Source organism: Oncorhynchus nerka, linkage group LG4 (genome assembly GCF_034236695.1).
Source record: "Oncorhynchus nerka isolate Pitt River linkage group LG4, Oner_Uvic_2.0, whole genome shotgun sequence".
NCBI classification, from domain to species: Eukaryota; Metazoa; Chordata; class Actinopteri; order Salmoniformes; family Salmonidae; genus Oncorhynchus; species Oncorhynchus nerka.
Window position 1 is genome coordinate 44,624,354 of NC_088399.1, and position 27,204 is coordinate 44,651,557.

The window sequence follows — 27,204 nt, forward strand, 5'->3', positions numbered from 1 at the left end:
TCCCTCCAGGCCTGTAGGCACACACATTCCAGTAGGCTTAGATTGAAGAGATTGCAATTAAAATTGTATCAAATTTTTTGTCACATGCTCTGAATGCAACAGGTGACCTTACAGTGAAATGCTAAATAGGAGTGGCAATATCGTCCGCTATCATCCTCAGCCATTTTCTATCTGAGTTGTCAGACCCAGGTGGCTTGTTATTTTTTTTTCACCTCTTCCACACTTACTTTACGGAATTTAAAATTACAATGCTTATCTTTCATACTTTGGTCAGTTATGCATGGATGTGTAGGTTCAGAATATGTTATTGGCATGACATGCCTAAGTTTCCTAACCTTGCCAATGAAAAAATAATTTAAGTAGTTTGCAATATTAGTGGGTTTTGTGATGAATAAGCCATCTGATTCAATGAATGATGGAGCAGAGTTTGCCTTTTTGGCCTAAATTTAATTGAAGGTGCTCCACAGCTTTTTACTATCATTCTTTATATCATTTATCTTTGTTTCATAGTACAATCTTCTTCTTTTTGTTCAGTTTTGTCACATGATTTCTCAATGTACAGTGTGTTTGCTAATCGGCTGTGCAGCCAGATCGATTTGTCATTCCCTTTGCCTCATCCATCTCAACCCTACAATTTTTCAATTCCACATCAATCCACACTGATTCAAATGTTTTTACATTAATTATCTTAATAGGTGCATGCTTATTTAGTAACTGGAATAAGCAATTTCATAAATGTGTGAAGTGCAGCGTCTGGTTGCTCCTCATTATCCAGGCTGCATCACAATCGGCCGTGATTGGGAGTCCCATAGGGCGGCGCACAATTGGCCCAGCGTCGTCCTGGCTTGGCCAGTGTAGGCCGTCATTGTAAATAAGACTGACTTGCCTAGTTAAATAAAGGTTAAATAAATAAAATTACACACCACATTTTCAACATAGGAATCACTAGAAAACATCTTGTAAAACGTCTTGTATCTTATACACACTATATTAGGCCCAGCTTTTGGAACTTTGGTTTTTCCTGGGTATGGCTGCTATGTTATGATCACTACATCTGTTGGATTTGGATACTGCTTTAGAGCAGATTTCTGCAGCATTAGTAAAGATATGATCAATACATGTTTAGGATTTCATTCCTGTGCTGTTTGTAACTACCCTGGTAGGTTGACTGAACCATGTTGCATGCACTGGTTACAGTTTGAAGCTTTTTCTTGAGTGGGCAGCTTGATGAAAGCCAGTCAATATGTAGGTCACCCAGAAAATACCTCTCTGTTGATAGCACATTATCAAACATTTCACGCATTATCCAGATACTGACTGTGTGCACTTGGTCTATAGCAGCTTCCCACGAGAATGGGCTTTAGGGGAGGCAAATGAATCATCTGTAGCCATATTACATCAACAGCATTTCCTCTCTAAGCTTTACAGGAATATGACTGTGAACATACACGGCAACACCTCCACCATTTGGCATTCCTGTCTCTTCTGAAGATGTTGAAGCCATGTATTGCTACCACTGTATCATCAAAAGGCATTATCTAAGTGACTTTCAGAGAAAGTCAGTATATGAATGTTATCGGTTACTCGCATGTTCTTTTTAGCACTTTTTGGTGTTTCTTTTTTATTGCTTTTACTTGACAAGCTTATTAGAGGTAGACATGACAGTGATATTTATGTTTGAGCTGATGATGCAGGGAGAGCAGCACACAGTGGACTTCCTTCTAAGGCAAACCGGCTCAGTGCTAGCAGTGTAACTCAGGTTCATAGGCCCATGATTACTGCATACAAAAGATGTAGGATTGGCAGGGGCATTCAGAGGAGTTAGAGGGACAAAAATGAGGTTACTTACATTATGACTGCCAACGCCCCTGGGACAATGTACATTTGCAGCAGCACTACGACAACTCGGCGACTCAAGGGTAGGGATTATCTGAGCTGGGCTTGGGTCACTGATAAATCATTTTCTCAAAGCAGTGTTAAAATGCATGGACAGGGTTAGGGCTGGACGATATGGCCAAAATATCATATTGAGGTATTTCAACGACAAAGAAATGACGATTTGCCTGTATTTTATGTTTTTAAATAGCCTAGGGACCATCGGTAAATTACATGTCCACACTGCCACGAAGGGATGCACGATATGGGCAAACAATCTGACTTGCGATTTCGAGGAAAGCACTTGGGTGACCTGTTGTAATCATGGAAATAGAATGATTCATCTAATTATATAGGTAGAATATAATAGTGTGCACTTTTAATACAGTGTTTGACATGATAACGAATTAAAATGCAAGGGAGGAGTTATTTTGGCAGGGTAGGATCCAAAGTGTTGATAAGTGTTTCCTCGGGGATGCTATAATCTTTGGCTACATTTAATGTTTTCTCTTAGCTAGTTCATGTAGCTAACATATTAATTATTTGCATATTCCTCTTTGATTTAGAAGGTACTATTGCACATACAACATGCTGATTCAGGTCTATATCACTGGTATTATCAGGCTGTATAGCTAATTACGTTTGCTCTGACTCAGTACATTTATTAGCTAGCCAGCCAGCCAGCTAAAACGATTTAGGCCCAACTTGCTAAGAAAAGACAAACTAGCTGTTTGCAGATGTAACAGACACAAACTACTAGTGAATTATGGAACGCTACTGGATTTATACTAAGTTGCAAAGTGAAAACCGCATTGTCATCAACAATGACCTCATCTGGCTTAACTGGAGCCTCCAGAGATGAAACCTCTCTCATCGTCACTCAACGCCTAGGTTTACCTCCACTGTACTCACATCCTTCCATACCATTGTCTGTACATTATGCCCTGAATCTATGCTGCCACGCCCAGAAATCTGCTCCTTTTATTCTGTCCCAACGCACTAGACGACCAGTTCTTATAGCCTTTAGCTGTACCCTTATCTTACTCCTCCTCTGTTCCTCTGGTTATGTAGAGGTTAACCCAGGCATGTAGCCCCCAGTTCCACTCCTATTTCCCAGGCGCTATCATTTGTTGACTTCTGTAACCGTAAAAGCCTTGGTTTCATGCATGTTAACATCAGAAGCCTCCTCCCTAAGTTTGTATTATTCACTGCTTTAGCACACTCCGCCAACCCTGATGTCCTAGCCATGTCTGAGCCCTGGCTTAGGAAGTCCACCAAAAATTCAGAAATGTCCATCTCCAACCACAACATTTTCCGCCAAGATGGAACTGCCAAAGGGGGTGGAGTTGCAATCTACTGCAGAGAGAGCCTGCAGAGTTCTGTCATGCTATCCAGGTCTGTGCCCAAACAGTTCGAGCTTCTACTTTTAAAAATCTACCTTTCCAGAAATAAGTCTCTCACTGTTGCCACTTGTTATAGACCCCCCTCAGCCCCCAGCTGTGCCCTGGACACCATATGTGAATTAATTGCCCCCAATTTATCTTCATTGTTTGTACTGTTAGGTGACCTAAACTGGGATATGCTTAACACCCCGGCCGTCCTACAATCTAAGCTAGATGCCCTCAATCGCACACAAATGATCAAGGAACCTACCAGGTACATCCCTAAACATGGGCACCCTCATAGATATCATCCTGACCAACTTGCCTTCTAAATACACCTCTGCTGTCTTCAACCAGGATCTCAGCGATCACTGCCTCATTGCCTGCGTCCATAATGGGTACGCTGTCAAATGACCACCCCTCATCACTGTCAAACGCTCCCTAAAACACTTCAGTGAGCAGGCCTTTCTAATCGACCTGGCCCGGGTATCCTGGAAGGATATTGACCTCATTCCGTCAGTAGAGGATGCCTGGTTATTCTTTAAAAGTGCTTTCCTCACCATCTTAAATAAGCATGCCCCTTTCAAAAATTGTAGAACTAGGAGCAGATATAGCCCTTGGTTCACTCCAGACTTAACTGTCCTTGACCAGCACAAAAAGATCCTGTGGCATACTGCATTAGCATCGAATAGCCCCCGCGATATGCAACTTTTCAGGGAAGTTAGGAACCAATATACACAGGTAGTTAGGAAGCAAATGATAGCTTTTTCAAACAGACATTTGCATCCTGTAGCACAAACTCCAAAAAGTTCTGGGGTGCTGTAAAGTCCATGAAGAATAAGAGCACCTCCTCCCAGCTGCCCACTTCACTGAGGCTTGGAAACACTGTCACCACTGATAAATCTACGATAATCGAGAATTGCAATAAGCATTTTTCTCCGGTTGTCCATGCTTACCACCTGGCTACCCCTACCCCGGTCAACAGCTCTGCACCCCCCACAGCAACTTGCCCAAGCCTCCCCATTTCTCCTTCACCCAAATCCAGATAGCTGATGTTCTGAAAGAGCTGCAAAATCTGGACCCCTACAAATCAGCGGGGCTAGACAATCTGGACCCTCTCTAAAATTATATGAGGCAATTGTTGCAACCCCTATTACTAGCCTGTTCAACCTCTCTTTCGTATCGTCTGAGATCCCTAAAGATTGGAAAGCTGCCGCGGTTATCCCCCTCTTCAAAGGGGGAGACACTCAAGATCCAAACTGTTACAGACCTATAATCTATCCTACCTTGCCTTACTAAAGTCTTCGAAAGCCAAGTTAACAAACAGATCACCGACCATTTTGAATCCCACTGTACCTTCTCCGCTATGCAATCTGGTTTCCGAGCTGGTCATGGGTGCACCTCAGCCACGCTCAAGGTCCTAAACGATATAACCCCCATCAATAAAAGACCGTACTGTGCAGCCATTTTCATCGACCTGGCCAAGGCTTTCCACTCTGTCAATCACCACATTCTTATTGGCACACTCGGCAGCCTTGGTTTCGAAAATGACTGCCTCGCCTGGTTCACCAACTACTTAGAGTTCAGTGTGTCAAATCGGAGGGCCTGTTGTCCAAACCTCTGGCAGTTTCTATGTGGGTGCCACAGGGTTCAATTCTCAGGTCGACTCTTTTCTCTGTATACATCAATGATGTTGCTTTTGCTGCTGGTGATTCTCTGATCCACCTCTAGGCAGATGACACCATTCTGTATACTTCTGGCCCTTCTTTGGACACTGTGTTAACAAACCTCCAGACGAGCTTCAATGCCATACAACACTCCTTCCGTGGCCTCCAACTGCTCTTAAATGCAAGTAAAACTAAATGCATGCTCTTCAACCGATTGCTGCCCGCACCCGCCCGCCCATCTACCATCACTACTCTGGACGGTTCTGACTTAGAATATGTGGACAACTACAACTACCTATGTGTCTGGTTAGACTGTAAACTCTCCTTCCAGACTCACATTAAGCATCTCCGATCCAAAATTAAATCTAGATTCAGCTTCCTATTTCGCAACAAAGCATCCTTCACTCATGCTGCCAAACACCCTCGTAAAACTGACTATCCTACCGATCCTTGACTTCGGCGATGTCATTTGCAAAATAGCCTCCAACAATCTACTCAGCAAACGGTGCCATCCATTTTGTCACCAAAGCCCCATATACTACCCATCACTGCGACCTCTATGCTCTTGTTGGCTGGCCCTCGCTTCATATTCGTCACAAAACCCACTGGCTCCAGGTCATCTATAAGTCCTTGCTAGGTAAAGCCCCGCCTTATCTCAGCTCACTGGTCACCATAGCAGCACCCACCCGTAGCACGCGCTCCAGCAGGTATATTTCACTGGTTATCCCCAAAGCCAACTCCTCCTTTGGCCGCCATTTTCTTCCAGTTCTCTGACTGGAACGAATTGCAAAAATCACTGAAGCTGGAGTCTTATCTCCCTCACTAACTTTAAGCATCAGCTGTCAGAGCAGCTTACCGAACATTGCACCTGTCACAGCCTATCGGGAAATAGCCCACCCAACTACCTCATCCCCATATTGTTATTTTTTTTCTTCTTCTCCTTTGCACCCCAGTATCTCTACTTGCACATTCATCTTCTGCACATCTATCACTCCAGTGTTAATGCATTATTTCGCCACTATGGCCTATTTATTGCCTTTACCTCCCTATTCTTACTACATTTGCACACACTATATATAGGTTTTTCTATTGTGTTATTGTACGTTTGTTTATCCCATGTGTAACTCTGTTTGTGTCGCAGTTGTAAATGAGAACTTGTTCTCAACTGGCCTACCTGGTTAAATAAAGGCACAATTAAAAAAGCATTGTTAAATGTGCTGTATTGACCATGCAGACTGAAAACAAGTGTCTCATGGTCGACGAACAACACATGTGCTCCTTTAGTGAGAGGGGGCAGGGCTATGTCTGTATTGAAAGTGGCAAGGGGAGAGAGAGAAGGCTCAAATAGCTAAGTAAAATATAAAAATGGATGTTACACACGGCGTATCACATTTAACAAACCAAACATTCAAATACTGTTATAGAAGGTAAAGTAAAAACCCAAACCGGTCCGTGCATCAATACCGGTATATCGTAAAATATGGTATACAGCCCAGCCCTAGACAGGGTCCAGAACCAAGATGATTTGGATGGACTCAGTCATTCCTATAGAGCATCTTCGGTTTCCAAAAGGTATCTATGAAAGTTATGACAACAGAACTACAGTGTTATTTTAGCCAAGTGTGTAATGCCAGCTGAATCTGTGCTTAGCTACATTGTGTTACTTTTTTTTTATCCTCAAAAACTCCCCAGTCCTTAATGATTACAAGCATACCCAACATGATGCAGCCACCACTATGCTTGAAAATATGGAGCGTGGTACTCAGTAATGTGTTTTGGATTTGCCGCAAAAATTACCCTTTGTAATTCAGGACAAAAAGTCTAATGCTTTGACACATTTTTTGCAGTATTACTTTAGTGCCTTGTTGTAAACGATGCTGCAAGCTTTCCTTTCCTTTTTTTGACTGTCAATTAGGTTAGTGTTGTGGAGTAACTACTATGTTGTTGATCCATCCTCTGTTTTCTCCTATCACAGCCAGTAAACTGTTTTAAATTCACTATTGGCCTCATGGTGAAATCCCTGAGCGGATTCCTTCCTCTCCGGCAACAGAGTTAGGAAAGACGCCTGTATCTTTGTAGTGACTACAGTTGAAGTCGGAAGTTTACATACACCTTAGCTAAATACATTTAAGCTCCGTTTTTGACCATTCCTGACATTTAATCCTTGTGAAAAAATTCCCTGTCTTAGGTCAGTTTGGATCACCACGCTATTTTAAGAATGTGAAATGTCAGAATAATAGTTGAGAATTATTTATTTCAGATTTTCTTTCATCACATTCCCAGTGGGTCAGAAGTTAACATACACTCAATTAGTATTTGGTAGCATTGCCTTTTAAATTGCTTAACTTGGGTCAAACGTTTTGGGTAGACTTCCATAAGCTTCCCACAACAAGTTGGGTAAATTTTGGCCCATTCCTCCTGACAGAGCTGGTGTAACTGAGTCAGGTTTTTAGGCCTCCTTGCTCGCACACGCTTTTTCAGTTCTGCCCACACATTTTCTATAGGATTGAGGCCAGGGCTTGGTGATGGCTACTCCAATACCTTGACTGTGTTGTCCTTAAGCCATTTTGCAACAAATATGGATGTATGCTTGGGGTCATTGTCCATTTGGAAGACCCGTTTGCGACCAAGCTTTAACTTCCTGACTGATGTCTTGAGATGTTGCTTCAATATATCCACATAATTTTCCTTCCTGATGAAGCCATCTATTTTGTGAAGTGGACCAGTCCCTCCTGCCAAAAAGCACCCCAACAACATGATGCTGCCACCCCCGTGCTTCACGGTTGGGATGGTATTCTTTGGCTTGCAAGCCTCCCCCTTTTTCCTCCAAACATAACGATGGTCATTATGGCCGATGAGTTCTATTTTTGGTTCATCAGACCAGAGGACATTTCTCCAAGAAGTACGATCTTTGTGGCCATATGCAGTTGCAAACCGTAGTCTGGCTTTTTGATGGCAGTTTTGGAGCAGTGGCTTCTTCCTTGCTGAGCGGCCTTTCAGGTTATGTCGATATAGGACTCGTTTTACTGTGGATATAGATACTTTTGTACCTGTTTCCTCCAGCATCTTCACAATGTCCTTTTGCTGTTGTTCTGGGATTGATTTGTACTTTTCACACCAAAGTACATTCATCTCTAGGAGACAGAACCCGTCTCCTTCCTGAGCAATATGACGGCTGCGTGGGCCATGGTGTTTATACTTGCGTACTATTGTTTGTACAGATGAACGTGGTACCTTCAGGCATTTGGAAATTGCTCCCAAGGATGAACCAGACTTGTGGAGGTCGAAAAAATAATAATTAAAATGCAGAGTTCTTGGCTAATTTCTTCTGATTATCCCGTGATGTCAAGCAAAGAGGCACTGAGTTTGAAGGTACATCCACAGGTACACCTCCAATTGACTCAAATGATTTCCAATAGTAATAGTAGTAATTCAAAAATCATGTAAAACACTATTATTGCACACAGTGAGTCCATGTAACATATTCCGTAACTTGTTAATCACATTTTGTATTCCTGAACTTATTTAGGCTTGCCACAACAAAGGGGTTGAATACTTATTGACTCAAGACATTTTAGCAACTTTGAAAAACAATTCTACCTTGACATCATGGGGTATTGTGTGTAGGCCAGTGACAAAAATGGAATCCAAGTCAAACCACAACCTGGGGCGGCAGGGTAGCCTAGTGTTTAGAGCGTTGGGCTAGTAACCGGAAGGTTGCAAGTTCAAATCCCTGAGCTGACAAGGTACAAATCTGTCGTTCTGCCCCTGAACAGGCAGTTAATTAACCCACTGTTCCTAGGCCATCATTGAAAGTAAGAATTAGTTCTTAACTGACTTGCCTAGTTAAATGAAGGTAAAATAAAAAATAAATAAAAAACGTGGCCAAATCACACTATTCAGTCTTAAATATCTGTTGTTGCACCAATACCTTATCAAAGCTTCTATTGATGCCACATGCCAGCTGAGTATCAGCTGAGCTGTGTGCGTGTTTGTGCGGGTGCACGCGTGTTCGACTTTAAAGGAGAGTCGAGACGGACTGATCTACTGATCTAGCATCATAAATAACTACTCAATAATATTTATAGATCACAATTTACCCATGAGTTTTGATGCTCTTGAACACTGCCAGTGTGTGTCGTGATGTGCGTGACTATGATGGGTAGTTTTTGTTTCACCAGTCCCTTACCCCCCTGTCTCTCCCCATTCCGCTCTCTGTCTCTCTCTCAGCTGGAACTTCTGCTGTGAGGAAGGAGGTGATCAGGAATAAGATCCGAGCGATCGGGAAGATGGCCCGCGTCTTTTCTGTACTCCGGTAAGTGTGTGTTTGTCTCTATACGGTTTTATTGATGATGTAATCAACCTCTGTAAAGGTTTTTTAAATTAGATTTTTACCTTTTATTTAACCAGGAAGGGCTCATTGAGATTAGAAATCTCTTTTTCAAGAGCTTCCGGGCCAAGATAGGCAGCACCAAGTCATTACACAATTACAGACAGACAACATGAAACACTACAAGTAATCTAGTAAAAACCATAGAATTTACAAGAGTATAACAAAATCATAAAACCGCAAATTAAAAACATTGACAGGTCAGGGAATCCGTCTCAAGATCATTCATCAGTGATTTAAAAATACCAATCGGGACAGGTTCTTCCAGTTTAAAAGTATTTTCTAGGGCGTTCCAAGACGATGGCGCAGAGTACATAAAAGCCGTTTTACTAAATTCAGTTTGGACATTTGGAACAGTTAGCAGGATAAAGTCCTGCGAACGAAGAGAGTACCCACCACATTTCTGAACAATAAAAATAGCCAAATAAAATGGTAGTAAAACCAAAATGGCTTTGTAAATAAAAGTATACCAGTGACAGCCTACGAGTGACTAGAGAAGGCCAGCCAACCCTGGTGCAGTGGGTTTTTCAGTTTAAAATAAATCTCAAAGTGCCATGGTAAAGGGTGTCAATTGATCTCAAACACTGAGCGGAAGCATCATATATAAAATATCCCCATAGTCTAGTAAAGGCATGAATGTAGCTGATACTAGCCCCCTGGCTTCAAAAGAAAAACAGGCTTTATTCCTAAAATAAAATCACAACTTCAATTTTAAAAGAGGCTGTCATCAATTAAAATTCCAAGATATTTATATGAGGTTACAGTCTCAATCTCCTTGCCCTGACAGGTAGTAATGGGTGAAAGGTTCAGAGATTTATTTCTTGCTTTAGAAAACACCATTAGTTTAGTTTTGTCAGTATTGAGGATGAGCTTCAATTGACACAAGATATGTTGAATCGTATAAAAACCAGTTTGCATGTTCTCAAAAGCTTTTGTGAGAGACGAGGCACAACAATAAATAACAGTATCATCAGCATAAAAGTGAAGTTGCACATTTTTGCCTTAATTATTTATATAAATAGTGAATAAGAGAGAACCAAGTACAGAGCCCTGGGGCACACCATTACAGACAGTATTGATAAAAGACCTGGCCTTGGTTAGGTTCAGCTTTCAATCCAATCTTTCTACGGTGCCTCCCTTGTAACAACCATGCTTTTGAATTTGAAAATGGAATTTGTGTGTGTTGACAGAGAGGAGAATGAGAGTGTGTTACAGCTGAAGGGGCTGACCCCGACTGGGGCCTTGCCTGTAGGAGTTCTGTCTGGAGGACGGCAGACCCTGGAGAGCGGTACGTATACACACCTAAACCTACACACAAACATACACCTACACTCATACACTCTAACCTGAATTACTATGGCATCATGCTTTCTCTTTTGCCTGCACTCAAACCCACCAACAGACAAAATCTTCATCACCCCTCCTCTCTCGTTCTCTCTGACTCACACACTTATACACCCACACTACTAAATCACTCTCTCCCTCTCTCTCCCAGAACGCACACTACCTCTCACTCACACACACCAATCCCTAATCCACATTCTCCTTTAACCGACAAAAATATATTTCAACCTCGATCAAGCTCTTAAACCAAAAACATTCCTGCACTCCTTCTGCACTAACCACTGTGACTGGGTGTATGTGTGACTGTCACTGTAAATCCTAGTACTCCTGTGTCGGGGTTGAGAGGGGAGAGGGCAGGGGGAGGTTGGGGATGTGGTTGAATGATCATTGACTGACTGACTGGATTGATAACAAGTCACTGACTATAGATGTTTAACACTCTCTAAATGCATTGATAACATACACTGCATGGCCAGTATGTGGACACCTGCTCATCGAACATCTCATTCCATAATCATGGGCATTAATATGGAGTTGGTCCCCTTTTGCTGCTATAACAGCCTCCACTCTTCTGGGAAGGCTTTCCACTAGATGTTGGAACATTGCTGCGGGGACTTTCTTCCATTCAGCCACAAGCGTTAGTGAGGTCGGACACTGATTGGGCGATTAGGGTTGGCTCGCTGTTGGTGTTCCAAATCATCAAAAAAGGTGTTTGATGGGGTTGAGGTCGGGGCTCTGTGCAGCCCAGTCAAGTTCTTCCACACCGATCTCGACAAACCATTCCTGTATGGACCTCGCTTTGTGCCCAGGGGCATTGTCACGCTGAACAGGAAAGGGCCTTCCACAAACTGTTGCCACAAAGTTGGAAGCACTGAATCGTATAGAATGTCCTATCCTGTAGCATTGAGATTTCCTGTCACTGGAAGGGGCCTAGCCCAAACCATGAAAAACAGCCCCAGACTATTATTCCTCCTCCACCAACCTTTACAGTTGGCACTATGTATTGGGGCAGGTAGCGTTCTCCTGGCATCCGCTAAATCCAGATTCGTCCATCGGACTTCCAGATGGTGAAGCGTGATTCATCACTCCAGAAAACGTGTTTCACTGCTCAAGAGTCCAATGGCGGCAAGGTTTACACCACTCCAGCCGATACTTGGCATTGTGCATGGTGATCTTAGGCTTGTGTGCAGCTGCTCGGCCAAGGAACCCATTTCATGAAGCTCCCGACGAACAGTTGTTTTGCTGATGTTGCTTCCAGAGGCCGTTTGGAACTTGGTAGTGTGTTTCAACCGATGACAAGACCATTTTTACACGCTTCAGCACTCGGTGGTCCCGTTCTGTGTGTTTGTGTCACCTACCACTTTGCGTCTGAGCCGTTGTTGCTCCTAGACGTTTCCACTTCACAATAACAGCACTTACAGTTGACCAGGGCACAAATTTGACAAACTGACTTGTTGGAAAAGTGGCATCCTATGACGGTGCCATGTTGAAAGTCACTAAGCTCTTCAGTACGGGCCATTCTACTGCCAATGTTTGTCTATGGGGATTGCATAGCTGTGTGCTCGATTTTATACACCTGTCAGCAAAGGGTGTGCCTGAAATAGCCGAATCTACTCATTTGAAGGTGTGTCCACATACTTTTGACCATGTAGTGTAACTCACTATAGATTATGTTTAACACTGAATGCATTGAAAACATAATTCACTGACTATATATGATGTTTAACACTCTCTGAATGCATTGATTACTCACTGATCTGGTTCTGTTGGTAATGTTAACACTCTCTCTCTGTATGTTTTGGGCATGGCTCTACTACTCACGCTTACACAGCTACCGTAGAGGCAGAAGAGGCACGAGGTACGCAAGTCATTTGTCATCTCTTTCTCTCTCTCTTTCTCTCTCTCCCCTCCTCCCTCCTCAAAGTTTGAGCTTATTGTTGTTTATGTACATATTACCAACTCTACCTTCAACCCATCAGAGACTAAGGGGGGTTCTACTAAGATATATGGAATTGGTTAAGTGATTTGAAATTTTAAGACCCCTTGAAGTAACCCTCAAAAATATGTAAAACGTTTTTTTATTAATTATTATTTTGGGCCTAACTGCTATTTGCCCATACAAAAACATTGAATAACCGATAGTTCCAAAAAAATATCAAAAGGAAGTTTGTTTTTGAAGTGTCTCTCCTATATCGGAGCGATATTAGAAAGATCAGGAAGTGTTTTTTATTTTTTTATTTAATGTTTACATGTATTTAACCCCATATTATTGGCATTAAATAGTCTCTATATATACTGTACTTCCATTCATTTTTGTCAACTGGTACCGGGGACCTACAGACGAATCTTGTGAGGCCAGTGGGCATCCCCGGGCAAAACAACCGACATGTACATGTTTGTGAGAGTCATCTTTGCACAGAGGGGTCATATTAGTTTGTCGACCAAACGGTTCGGACCTTACAGACAGAAGTTGGCAGATCAGCTGTACCAACTTCAGCCGAGTCTGACACTTGTGGAGGTCGTAGAGCAAAATGGAGAACGCCATCGTGAGAGTCTCATCTTTCCATAATAGTTTGTAGGCCATTCGGACGCTACAGAGGATTTTTTAGAAGACCAATTTTCGGGATGTCTCATGGTCTGACAAACACTGCTCTAGCTCTGTCACCTTTCACCTCAGATGCGGAAGTGCGACATAGGCAGATGCGGTGGATTGAGTTGCATCCATTTAAAAAAAAAAAACATTTAACGTCTCTAGCTTATTTATTATGCTAATTTGATTTCCCCGGGGGCGCGGACATCAACCTTAGGGGGTTTAAGGTATTTTTTTAACCGGGTTAAGTGCAGTTTTGTGGACAAAATGTTGCCCATTAGTCAGTATTGATCTACATAACTACCATGTAAACAGTGTTTCTCATTTTTTTTGTTAGCTTAACTAGCAACACAAAATATCAGGCTATTGACCTTAAAGTATCAGACTGTTTATGCCAGTTTGCTCCCCTCCACTCCTTCTTTCTCTACCCTCCACTCCCTCGTTCTCTCCCATGCACTCCCTCTTTTTCTCTTCCACCTGGTCTCAATCTCTCTCGTTTGTTTGCCCATGCTGCCTTGATGTTCTTGAAGTAAGTGTCTTACCTCTAACCACCAAGTCTAACAACTAAACCTCTCTCGTCTGAGAAAAAAAGAAGAAACCCACACACTGCTCTTTCTAGTATCACAGTGATACTAGCAAGAGCAGTGTGCAGGTTTCTTCTTTTTTCTCATGTTACCATGCACCTGCAACAAAGAGCTCAGATTGGGGAGTGCCATTTGAATAAAATATCAGACTACTTTACCATGTATTAGCGACTAAACATTACCATATTAAACTACTTTACCATGTATTAGCGACTAAACATTACCATATTAAACTACTTTACCATGTATTAGCGACTAAACATTACCATATTAAACTACTTTACCATGTATTAGCGACTAAACATTAACCATATTAGACTATACTAGTTTAACATGTATTAGTGACTAAACATTACCCTATTAGACTATACTAGTTTACCATGTATTAGCGACTAAACATTACCATATTAGACTATACTAGTTTACCATATATTAGTGACTAAATTACCATATTAAACTATACTAGTTTATCATGTATTAGCAACCTAACATTACCATATTAGACTATACATATGACCACTACCTACTACCTTATCCTTTCTCTTTACCCATATACCTCCCTTACCCAGCATCATCCCAACCTAGAGTTGTATCCCCCTTACCCTCTTTATACCCTGCAACTGTGGAGTGTGTTGGGTTCCTGCACTGATGCTAAACTCTACATCTCTCCTCCAGCCATCCAAGGGTTCAACCCGCAGCATAAGATCCAGTCCTTTGAGGAGGCCCGAGGTCTGGACAGGGTCAATGAGAGGATGCCCCCCCGTCAAGATGCTCCTCCCCCTTCCAACAACCTTACAGCCAGCGCCCCACCCGACAAGAACGGGACCAACACACAGGCCTAGACACCTGGCCCACCTCCCTCACTCTCTCCCTCTGTTTTTCCCTCTTCTCCCTTTTTCTCTTGTGCCTTTCTCCCTTTCTGCTGTCCTCTCTTTTTTCACTGTCTCCCCTTCCCTCTTCTCCTCTCTTCTCTCCCTCTCTTTCTCTCCCTCTCTTCCTCTCCCTCTCTTCCTCTCCCTCTCTTCCTCTCTTCCTCTTTCTCTCCCTCTCTCCCTCTCCTTCTCTCCCTCTCTTCCTCTCCTTCTCTCCCTCTCTTCTCTCTGTGAGGGGCAGTAGGATGGGTCTTTGTTACTTGGCCTCCAGAGAATCAGTCCAACATCATGTTTATTTATTTCATCTAGAATGAATCTAATGTCATCAGTTTAAAAGTGGATCTGAACAAATGACACATGATGATTAAATCTACAGTGTACATTTCTATAAATGATACATAACGATTCAATATACAATGTACATTTCTATGTAGACTGGCCCTAGGCTGGGGCTTCACTGCCGTATTAAATAAAAGGCAAATCCATTTTGTAATTTTGAGTTGATATTTGGGATAATATTCAGAACACATTTTTATCTGTTACTACTTTGTGTGCTTGGCAAAGGAAGACCTGTGCTGTAACTCATATAAAGGTCTTTACTCATCTAAGATATAAAGTATCTCGGCTATGGTACCTAAAATATGAAGTACCTATGCTATGGTGCCTAAGATAAAGTTTAAAGTACATTTGCCGTGTCTGTTTGTGTCCCACCCAAAAAGAGCAAGCAAGAGCACTTGAGTAAAAAAGAATAATCGATTGGAACCTCCATTGCATTAAATCCATCCTTTCTTATGCCAATGATAGTGTGACAGAGTATTGACATTTATATTATATATGTACATTATAAATGTTCCCTTCTCTCAATGTGATTTTGACTTTGTTTTTATTATTTTTTTTATTTTTACGAAAAGTAGAATTAGGCGTTATACCTAGATCAGCCAGGGGGGGGTGAAGTAAAGATGAGAGTTGTCTCTTTGCGAAGATGTCAGTTGGTTACCAGTGGAGGAGTTGAAGATTGTGTGTGTGTGTGTGTGAGAGAGAGAGAGCAAGATGTATGAGTGAAAGGTTTGTGTGTGGAGAGGATGGGTGTAGGTGGATGATGACTAAGTGGAGGTGAGTCGGCGAGACGAGTGGCTGTTTGGAGTGTGGGTTTTTGGTTGTGGGGGAGGGGGGCGTTAATAGAGAATGGTGTTGTGGAGGTGTACTGTATGTAAGGGGGTGGGAGAGGGGGGCCGGGGCCTCATTTTTTTTCTGACTTCTGTTCCAGCTCCTCAACATATCTCACAGAATGTACAGAGATTGTTTAATCAAGGTTTTTCTTAATAGCTGAATAAAAAAATGTTTTTTTTTTTTGTCAAGTACTTGTACTGCGAGGCCTCTGATTTCTGTAGATGTATCACTCCATTCAATAAAAACTGAAAAGGAACAATTTTGTTAACTTGTAGAATTTGTTGAAAACAAGTTTTTCTTTTATACATTTAGCATTCTACAAAAAAAATAAACACAGCTTTATTTTATTCATATTTTATTCATTTTCTAAACTCTGCATATACACTGTAGGGTTGGGAGGTAGGGGGTATGGGTCTGGTCCTTGGTTCGATGTGGGATTGGAATGTTAGTCATTTCTGATGTTCCACAAGGAAAAACGATTGCTCTACTGTTTTGCGAGACTAAGAGATATAATCTCTCTTGGTCAACCTCAATCTTGGGTAACACATTAACATGAATTAAGAACTAATACGTTACAGAAGACAAAGATCCCAATCGATCAATCATTAACCACATTTACAAGATCTCTGATAATGTACATGGATTTATCATGAAAATAATATTTCCAGTTTGAGTGTATTAAAAGCCATAATATGTATTGTGTGTGTAGGCGGTTGCGTCTGTGTATGGGGGTAGGGAGGCAGTAGATACTAGGAGATTCTCATTGCAAATGTTAGGGTTGGTTAGGGTCAGGCTTGTCTCTATACTGATGCTCTATAGTAAAGCTAGTGGCGACTAAAGGATACGAAGGAACATACAGATAGAAGAATGTGTACGATATGATATAGGATAAGTTAGTATGTGATATGGATAGTTAGGGAGTGATAGTTTGGTGTTGTGTGGTATTCTTCGTTAGGCAGTGTAGCGGTTCCTGTTTCCTGTCTGACGGATAAGGTCACTTCCTGCTAGAAAAGTTGAACGTTTTTCTTCAGATTATTTCGTTTCCATAGCGACAGGCGGTCGAACTCAGCAATGGGCATTCCGAACAGACGCTCAAAGTCCTCAGGAGAAAGGTGTCTCTGAGGAGAGAACACACAAACACTTAGTAACACACACACACAAACTAACACATTTCAGTAGTAACACACATATGACATACGTACAGTTGAAGTCGGAAGTTTACATACACCTAAGCCAAATACATTTAAACTCAGTTTTTGACAATTCCTGACATTAAATCCAAGTAAGAATTCCCTGTCTTAGGTCAGTTAGGATCACCACTTTATTTTAAGAATGTGAAATGTCAGAATAATAGTAGAGAGAATGATTTATTTCAGTTGGGTGAATTTTGGCCCATTCCTCCTGACAGAGCTGGTGTAACTGAGTCAGGTTTGTAGGCCTCCTTGTTCACACACGTTTTTTCAGTTCTGTCCACAAATCTTTTATAGGATTGAGGTCAGGGCTTTGTGATGGCCACTCCAATACCTTGACTTTGTTGCCATTTTGCCACAACTTTGGAAGTATGCTTGGGTTCATTGCCAATTTGGAAGACCCATTTGTGACCAAGCTTTAACTTCCTGACTGATGTCTTGAGATGTTGCTTAAATATATCCACATCATTTTCCTCCCTCATGATGCCATCTATTTTGCGAAGTGCAGCAGTCCCTCCTGCAGCAAAGCACCCCCACAACATGATGCTGCTACCCCCGCTCTTCACAGTTGGGATGGTATTCTTCGGCTTGCAAGCCTCCCCCTTTTTCCTCCAAACATAACGTTGGTCATTATGGCCAAACAGTTCTATTTTGTTTCATCAGACCAGAGGACATTTCTCCAAAAAGTACGATCTTTGCCCCCATGTGCAGTTGCAAACTGTAGTCTGCCTTTTTTATGGCAGTTTTGGAGCAGTGGCTTCTTCCTTGCTGAGCGGCCTTTCAGGTTATGTCGATATGGGACTCGTTTTACTGTGGATATAGATACTTTTGTACCTGTTTCCTCCAGCATCTTCACAAGGTCCTTTGCTGTTGTTCTGGGATTGATTTGCACTTTTCGCACCAAAGTACGTTCATCTCTAGGAGACAGAACGTGTCTACTTCCTGAGTGGTCCCAGAACGTGTCTATTTCCAGCTGTGTGGTTCCATGGTGTTTATACTTGCGTACTATTGTTTGTACAGATCAACGTGGTACCTTCAGGCGTTTGGAAATTGCCCCCCAAGGATGAACCAGACTTGTGGAGGTCTACAATTTTTTGCTGAGGTCTTGGCTGATTTCTTTTGATTTTCCCATGATGTCAAGCAACGAGGCACTGAGTTTGAAGGTAGGCCTTAAAATACATCCACAGGTATACCTCCAATTGACTCAAATGATGTCAATTAGCCTATCAGAAACTTCTAAAGCCATGTCAACCTAGTGTATGTAAACGTCTGACCCACTGGAATTGTGATACACTGAATTATAAGTGAAATAATCTGTCTGTAAACAATTGTTGGAAAAATTAAAAAGTACACAAAGTAGATATCCTAACCGACTTGCCAAAACTATAGTTTGTTAACAAGGAATTTGTGGAGGGGTTGAAAAACGCGTTTTAATGACTCCAACCTAATTGTATGTAAACTTCCGACTTCAACTGTACATGCACACACAAACCTCCAGCCTGGTACGGTCCACGCCCGGCGGAAGCTTGCGGCGCCCTCTATGGGTGACTATGAGCATTTCATATGGGTAGATCTGAGGAGAAAACACAGTGTTGGCTGGGTCTTTTTTTTTTTTTATGGAAAAGAATTTATTATCTTAAAGAAATTTCACTGTGATTTTAGTGGGGTTTTGTCTGTGTGCATAGTGCGTGTTAGTGCTCACCGTCTGTTCCAGCATACTTGGCAGTGAGTTTCCTCTGTCCATCCTTTCCCGCGGTGCCTCTCCATTCTACACACACACACACACACACACACACACACACACACACACACACACACACACACACACACACACACACACACACACACACACACACACACACACACACACACACACACACACACACACACACACACACACACACACACACACACACACACACACACACACACACACAGTTAGTGAAATCCAAAATGCACTATAGGTAGATAGATATGACTTGAGCAGAGGGAAGAGTCGCTTTGAAAACACGTCCGGGATTCAATCGGATCGTGCTTGTAGACAATGAAGACATCGGTTCAATTAGAAATTGCCTTTAAAGGTCAAGCATGCTATTACGCAGATCTAGCGCATATCAAAATGAATCTCGGCCTAACCTCTTACCTCTTCAGTTGCACAACACGACAGGGAGAGACAAAAAAAGGAGAGTGAAATAGTTATATTCATACATAAATATAGACTTAAATATATATATATATATTGGCGAACTTGCTTGTATGGGCCCAACTTCACTACCACAAGTGCTTTTGTAACACATGCTAATAGCCTACCTGCTCTGCCCTGATCCCCCTCTATAGCGAACTCTGCTGACTGCATCTGCATAGAGGTAACACGTGTAAGTTATCAACCACAAACACACACACATACAGCTACTGCAACGCACGCACACACACACACTCACCCTGGTCAGACCTGAGCGGGAGGAGGACTTCAAGGAGGAACCTGTAGTAATCAGAGCAACCAATCAGAATCAGGTTCTTACACACGCACACACACACACTGGACTGTAACTTACTGGTGTGCATGTGCGTTCTGTCTGGCAGTGACTGAGTCTTCCTGCGTCCAATGCCAAGTAGAGCCTTCTCCTTCTCCTCCTTCTCCTCCTTCAGGATCAGCCTGCCCAGGTTAGACTTGATCTGACACACCCACGTCGCACGCACGCACACGCACGCACGCACACACACACACACACACACGCAAATGCAGACATACACACCATCAATCAATACATATTGACTAGTGAAGACGGTTACACTTTCTATGATAATATGTTTTGCATTATAATGCATTATACATAGCTGAAAAGGCGTTATGAAAACACTTATAAGACGGTCTCCGTGGGATGGGTTACCTTGTGGAGCTCCTGCTCCTGCAGTGTCTTGGCGTCATCAGTCAGGTCTTCAAATTCATCCTTCCCCTCTTCCTCTTCCTCCTTCTTCCTCCTCCACTCGATCTCTGTGGCAACAACAGGAGAGATTAGACCACACACTACCAGTACCTCTCCAATCACGTGCGTGCGTGTGTGCGTGTGTGCGTGTCTGTGCGTGTCTGTGTGTGTCTGTGTGTGCGTGTGTGTGTGTGTGTGTGCGCGCGTTACCCATAGTAGCCAGTGAAGGAGGACAAGGCCAGTACTCTGTCTCTATCTTTGAGGGCAGGTTGGGGTCTGGTTTCTGAGCTGCTGGGAACATAGACGACTGGATGATGCTGGCCATCACGTGCTGCTTGCTGACCTCTACAGACAGGCAGAGAAAGAATTAGACACGCAAAGATACACACACACACACACACTCTTAGAATTATCAGACACACACAATCTCAAACAAATATACTGTACCCTGTTTAAAATTTGGCAGCTTCTTGTAGATGTTGGCACCATTATCTAAAATAAAACACAGAATTAGAAAAGTAGATGTGTGTGTGTGTGTGTGTGTTTTGTTTGTGTGTGCAAGTGTGTGTGTTGTTTGTGTGTACCTGGCGTGTGGAAGTGTTGCTGTACAGGGGTGGCTGTCTTTCGGAGCTGCAATGTGGAGCCTCCTGGAGACCCTCCCCCCTCTCTATACTCCTTCAGCTGAGAGAGAGAAGAGAGAGAGAGAAGAGAGAGAAAGAGATACGGAAAGAGAGAGAGAGTTACTACTGCTGGGTAACTGGATTAAAAGAAAGACCCACCCAACACAGAGAAATAAAGGGAGGAAGAAAGGGGGAGAGAAGAAGGGGAGAGAAGGAGGGAGAGAGGCTCACAGAAGTGTCTTACCTCAGGAGAGGGAGGAGGAGAGATGGAGGAAGGAGAGAGGGATCTCTGGAGAAGGAAGAGGAGAACACAGTCACATCCCACTCTCCCCCCTTTTTATACAGACGTTATGAGTTACTTACTCTAACACGAAGTGTGTTTGTACCTCTCTACGGGGCGTACGCGGCGCATCTAGCGGTGAGAAGGTGAGGTGGGGTTGGTAGGTCATCAAATCTGGTCTCTCCACCTACAGAATAGCACAGACAGCGTTGAATCACAAACACGCACCGTACACATGCACCAATAAACCACACACACATACCCCCTACAAAAACCATGCACACACACACACAGACCCCCCCACAGAAACCATGCACACACACACATACCCCCCACAGAAACCATGCACGCACACACATACCCCCCACAGAAACCATGCACACACACACAGACCCCCACAGAAACCATGCACACACACACATACCCCCACAGAAACCATGCACACACACAGACCCCCCACAAAAACCATGCACACACACACATACCCCCCACAGAAACCATGCACACACACACAGACCCCCCACAGAAACCATGCACACACACACATACCCCCCACAGAAACCATGCACACACACACATACCCCCCACAGACACCATGCACATACACACAGACCCTACCTGTAGAATACTTTTATCTCTGGGCAGAGCAGCAAGATCCCTGTACTCCACCACTTCGTCATTCACACGGGCCTGGAGGAAGAGCAAGAAAGTGTGTGTTGGTGCCATGTGTGTGTGTGTGTGTGTGTGTGTGTGTGTGTGTGTGTGTGTGTGTGTGTGTGTGTGTGTGTGTGTGTGTGTGTGTGTGTGTGTGTGTGTGTGTGTGTGTGTGTGTGTGTGTGTGTGTGTGTGTGTGTGTGTGTGTGTGTGTGTGTCTCTCTCGCTCTTACCATGATGCTGGGTGAGCCAGGAGCACTTGGACCCCGCAAGGAGGAGGATATGCTGCCCGGGGCTGGCCGTCCCTCCACCTACACACAGACATTATAAATCATACCTAACCCCTCCCTCCACCTACACAGAGGAAGACGTATGTGTGTGTGTGTGTGTTACCTTCTGCATGATGGTGAAAATCTCTCCTGTGGTTTAAACCAGATGGCTTGGAGAGAGAAAATAGAGGGAGGTTAGGAGGAGCGGAACAACTCAGTGATGTGGATAAGGATCAACATTCATAAAGCCCTTCTTTCTGATGGAGGATATTGTTGCCACTGTGAACTGCATCCACAAGCTCCTCACAACAACATCCCACTCACACTGTCTCACACACACACACAGCCCAAAACCACTGCCCTCGATAGTCACTCGACATAGTGTGACACACGCACCCTCTGGCTGTATGTGATGAAAACAAAGATTCTCTTCAGTGGCGGTGTGTGGGTAAAATCACTGGGGAAGTCTAGCCAGAAAACAAAAAGCCGTATTACAACCTATGTGTTGTGATAATTGCGTTGTTTGCTCTATAACCTGTTAGTTCATATGCCTATCGACCGTGATACATAGGCCTAAGGCCGAGACAATAAGAAGACACCGTGGAATAAATTCAACCACACCTTTGTTTCATGACAAAACAGGAGAACAACTTCTGTCCACAAAGCACAACGAGATGCAACAATTCAAGCTGTTTCTGTCAATGACGTATTGCTCTTGATGTAATGTGATTGGAGTGACGCCAAATCCAAAATGGCTTCCCTTGACACTTTTTTTTGGTGCGCCATGACCATTCACAGTTGAGCTCAACGCTGATTGGCTGTTATTTCATACTTTTTTTTACTAAGGGAGGCCAAATGCTCACTGGCTTCCCTTGCATTCAATGCTACCGACAGCAACAATGTCATACTCAGATAGAATCGCCTCTACACATACAGAGACAGCGATGTTTCGCTCGCTTCAGATGCTTTCTTCGATGAGATACATTCAGCCTCCTGCGAATTGAAGTAAAATTATGAAACACATAGAGACGAAAGATCAATTATTTTATGTTTTTTTATGCAAATATTTTGCTCTGTCAATTTTTGTTTGTGCATGATGACTCTCTTGGCATGCTAAGTTAACATATGGAATTATTTTAAGACGGTCATACCAAGGATCATTTAGCTATATGATTTTTTATTTTAAGACCCCTTAATGTATAAAACAATATATATACAAAAGATATTTGATGAAACATTGAATTTGGCCTTACTGCTATTAGCCCATCGAAACCTATTGAATAACAGATTCACTACATGGAACAACAGATAGTCTAGAAAAAACTGTAAAGGAAGTTTGTTGTGAAGTGTCTGTCCTATATCTGAGAAAAAAAAGAAAGATCAGGAAACAACATTTTTAACCCCCTTTATTCTAAGCAATAAACTACTTCCATATATATTCCATTCATTTTTTCAACTTGTACCGGGGTATCTTCAGATGAGGCTTGTGTTTGTCCTAGAGCAAAACAACCAACTGTGTACGTCTTCGTGAGAGACTCCATTAGACGGGGTCATAATATTTTGTAGGCCAAACCGTAAGGCCGCTACAGACGTTTTCGTGAGAAGACCAATTTTCGGGAAGTCTCGTGGTCTGAAAAACACCGCTGTAGCTCTGCCACCTTTCACCGCAGATACGGAAGGGCGACATCGGCGAATGCGGTGGATGATGCATCTAATACAAAAAATAGATATCTCTAATTTAAACCAACGGATTTTTATGGGGATTTTTGTATTTTGCTAATTAGATTTGCACTGTGGATCGGACATTGGCTCTAGGGGTTAAAGAAAGAGAGAGAGGGAGAGCGAGTGAATGAGGAGAGTGGGGGTAGAGGGATGAATTCCTCTGCTGAAGGATCTATTCATCCTCTTACCCTCCTTTCCCATCGATCTCTTTACTCCCCTTTCTCTCCATTTCCCCTCTCCCTGGCTAGGTTCTGGTTGGCCTCACCTTCTCTCTGAAGTGCACTTGTTTGTCAGATTTTTTTAAACCATTCCTTAAAGATTCAGGCACCCACCTCCATCCTTCCCCCTCCCCCTCTCCTGCCTCCTCCCGCTCTCTCTCTAACTGAACTGTTTATCAGTCCTGCCAGTCAGGCCGACGCCCAGCCAGCCATCACCACGGTTACACTCCCCACACTGGGGATCATCACTTTGGAGAGGCCTCCTCTCTTTTGCTTTCTCTCTCCCTCTGGCTTTCTATGTCCCTCTCCCCTTCTGTCTTCCCCTTTTTCTCTCCCAGTCCCCCCTTCCGCCTTTCTCACACAAACACACAGACACACACACACACACACATTGGTACAGTGTGTAGACAGCAGTGTGGGGCAGCTCTGAGCTCTCTGTCAACTGTGTTAGCAGATTAATATTGATCTATTGGGATCTGGCCTGGGATCTGTTGCTCTGAGAGTGGATCCGGCTTAGGAGATCTATAGGGAGCAGGCAGGTCGCAGACGCCACAGTAAAATATAGATGGGGTCTAGTCTATAGGGTAATAGAAGAGCTAATAGCTCCACCTTGCCCTCTTATAGGCATTGCTTATACCTATCCAATCTGTTCAGATCTACATAAGTGCTTATGGGTTGGGGGGGTTAAGGGTTGTTTGTTTGTGGACAGTGCCCTTGAGGACAGACTCAAGTTCCCAACCCTGCTCACAGAGGAATTTCCTTTAGAACCACATCCTGCATGGCCACTGCCCCAAAACACACACACACTTTCTCCTCTCTCTCTTTCTTTCTCTCTCTGTCTCAATTCCATGGGCTTTATTGGCATGGGAACAATATATTTACATTGCCAAAGCAGGTGAAATAGATCATAAACAAAAGTGAAATAAGCAATCAGAAATTAACAGTAAACTCTCTCTCACACACCCACAAGGTCTAATTAAGCACAGTCAGATGGCTGGCCTGGTTTGAACGCGTAGGGCTCACAATAGAGGGGCTGCGTAAACATGCGCAGCATGCAACATCACCGAGTGGGCTGGCTGGTGCCCTTGTCTGATTAAAGATACAGTTTGGAGTCGCTTTCAAGGAGTCATATTTGCTATGATAAAGATGTATAACAATATAGCCTCAAAATAGATAAACATGTTCAACGCACCAGATGAACATAGGCTCATTTAGGTTATAGCAGCCTATTAGTAATATATCATGTAAGCCTATCATATTATAGGCTCTCTAACCAATAAGACTATAATAATCACGTCATACGGCTTTCCGTCGATAAATGCGCACGAGGGGGAATGAGACAAAGAGCTGCCCGTAGCAAAACAATATGCTTGAATTATTTACATGAAATGTGCTTATCAGCCCCTGTGATAATAGGATATAGGTCATTATTTATCCTTCCCAGACGCCCTCGGGCCAATATGCCCTAGTTGATTTTCAAATGCAATGTTTTTATAAACGTGCCTAATAATAAAATGAAATCAAATAATCCGATTTTACCTGCCAATCAAACCGATCGATCCGCCGTCATCAACAAAATAACACGAACTATAATGATGGGAACAGATCAAGCATGCCAGAATCCCATCAGTCGCGTGCCATGGGCGAGAGGCTTTCGGTTTAACGGCGCTCCTAGACACGGAGGACAGTGGAGGAAGGGAGGATGTACGCGTGCGTGAGTGCGTGTATCAAAACGGGGCTTGGGCTGCAAAGAGACTGCCCCTGGGCTGCATCTCAATCTAGTAGCTTCCTCCTCTCTTCTCTTCTTCTATTCTCTAGTCTTCCATCATCCCCACCCAACCAGTGGCGGTTGGTGCCATTTCAGATGAGGGAGGATGATTCAGTTTTTTTATGAGCATGGCCTTATTTCTATTACATCATATTGGATGAATGTCATTCATATTCCATTAACCCAGCTCAATGCAACATCAACAGGTTTAGTCTGCTACATGATTCTCGAATTTCCCCTGTGCCCATCATGAGGTTTCTACAACCTAGCCTATGAATGTAAGTTTACAACATAGAGGATTTTGAGTACCTAAAGTGACAGACAGTGACACATTCAATACCACCTTGCACACTCTTGCCTGCATCTAGCTGATCCAGACAGTAATCATTAGTTCAACAGTTGCAAATGTACATTTCTATTGGATAAATTCAGGTCTTTTCTTATCTCAGTTTCCTTTCGTTTGCTTCCGTTTAAGCATTTGTTTTCAACAGAATCGGAGGAAGGAATACACCCCTTATCACACACAAACACAGTTCACGTTCACAGCAGCCACATAAAAACAGTGTCATCACGTTGCTCGTTGTATATATAATTCCTTCTCGCAACTATCTACGCGATCTCCTCCTCTCACCTTTTCCCTTCGCTTGACTGTGACCAGCCGAAAAAACCTTTCCAAGCCAAGCCTTCATATCATGACCATTATAACCACGACACGCAGACTAAATCATTGTCAAGTCATAGTCAACATAGCATACACATTACAGTCTACAGCCAGATTATTTAGCCAAATCAAAGTAAAAGTTTTTTTTAAAATATAACCAAATATAGCTAGCTCTCTTTCTCTCTCGCTTCTTTTTTATTTCAGGATAAATTAATTTGTTCAAAACTGTTCATCTATTGTCTTTCTCTCTCTGAGTCATTACTCACCACATTATATGCACTGCAGTGCTAGCTAGCTGTAGATTATGCGTTCAGTGTTTATTCTCTGATATTTTGATTGGGTGGACAACATGTCAGTTCATGCTGCATGAGCTCTGATAGGTTGGAGGACGTCCTCTGGAAGTTGCCATAATTACTGTGGAAGGGGGTGAGAACCATGAAGCCACTACTAAAGGACACCGATAAGATGAAGAGACTTGCTTGGGCAAATAAACACGAGCAATGGACATTAGACCTGTGGAAATCTGTCCTTTGGCCTGATGAGTCCAAATTTGAGATTTTTGGTTCCAATCGCCGTGCCTTTGTGAGACGCAGAGTAGGTGAACGGATGATCTCTGCATGTGTGGTTCCCACCATGAAGCATGGAGGAGGGGGTGTGATGATGTGGGTTGCTTTTCTGGTCACACTATCAGTGATTTATTTATAATTCAAGGCACACTTAACCAGCATGGCTACCACCGCATTCTGTAGCATAACCCATCCCATCTGGTTTGCGATTAGTAGGACTATCATTCCTCATGATGCTGGTTGAAGAATGCCAAGAGTGTGTAAAGCTGTCATCTATTGTACTTAACACTATCAAATCATTCTCTTCAGCTTCTGATCTGGAACTTAACGTACATTTACATTTTAGTAATTTAGCAGACGTTTTTATCCAAAGCGACATTTTCAAACTTAAATACAGTAAATGTGAAGTATTGTTCCTGCATAATTCAAATTACCAATCCATTGAGAATATTCCA

The 27,204-nt window shown here is 42.9% G+C and overlaps 2 protein-coding genes across 3 annotated transcripts in view; one reads left to right on the forward strand and one right to left on the reverse strand.

The window, feature by feature from the left end:
* LOC115126103 (serine/threonine-protein phosphatase 2B catalytic subunit gamma isoform-like) overlaps nucleotides 1-16,133 on the forward strand; it is a 30,323-nt gene extending 14,190 nt beyond the window's left edge. Inside the window, exons 10-13 of one of the 2 annotated variants that reach the window (XM_029655688.2) lie at nucleotides 9,155-9,239; nucleotides 10,505-10,602; nucleotides 12,490-12,516; nucleotides 14,508-16,133. In XM_029655688.2, the coding sequence (XP_029511548.1) occupies nucleotides 9,155-9,239; nucleotides 10,505-10,602; nucleotides 12,490-12,516; nucleotides 14,508-14,674 (377 nt within the window). In that variant the 3' untranslated portion in view covers nucleotides 14,675-16,133. The remainder of the gene's footprint in view (nucleotides 1-9,154; nucleotides 9,240-10,504; nucleotides 10,603-12,489; nucleotides 12,517-14,507) is intronic. The other variant, XM_029655706.2, reaches the window with a different exon arrangement.
* A 79-nt stretch (nucleotides 16,134-16,212) lies between these two features.
* On the reverse strand, nucleotides 16,213-25,452 carry LOC115126121 (dematin-like). The gene is made up of 16 exons (XM_029655716.2): nucleotides 25,294-25,452; nucleotides 21,939-21,984; nucleotides 21,779-21,856; nucleotides 21,510-21,581; nucleotides 20,998-21,078; nucleotides 20,856-20,900; nucleotides 20,576-20,672; nucleotides 20,439-20,483; nucleotides 20,202-20,336; nucleotides 19,956-20,059; nucleotides 19,620-19,740; nucleotides 19,506-19,546; nucleotides 19,375-19,420; nucleotides 18,767-18,834; nucleotides 18,557-18,637; nucleotides 16,213-16,992 (listed from the first exon to the last, which is right to left on the reverse strand). The coding sequence occupies exons 2-16, from the start codon at nucleotides 21,945-21,947 to the stop codon at nucleotides 16,879-16,881; spliced, it is 1,137 nt and encodes a 378-aa protein (XP_029511576.1). The 5' UTR covers nucleotides 21,948-21,984; nucleotides 25,294-25,452; the 3' UTR covers nucleotides 16,213-16,878.
* Nucleotides 25,453-27,204: the final 1,752 nt, after the last annotated feature.

Excerpts from the sequence above, each read along its gene's own strand:
- LOC115126121 (XM_029655716.2), bottom strand. Across the intron at positions 20,901-20,997 it reads CGCGTACGCCCCGTAGAGAG|AGATCCCTCTCTCCTTCCTC; the intron begins GTACAAACACAC and ends TTCCTTCTCCAG. Across the intron at positions 20,484-20,575 it reads GCAACACTTCCACACGCCAG|ATAATGGTGCCAACATCTAC; the intron begins GTACACACAAAC and ends GTTTTATTTTAG.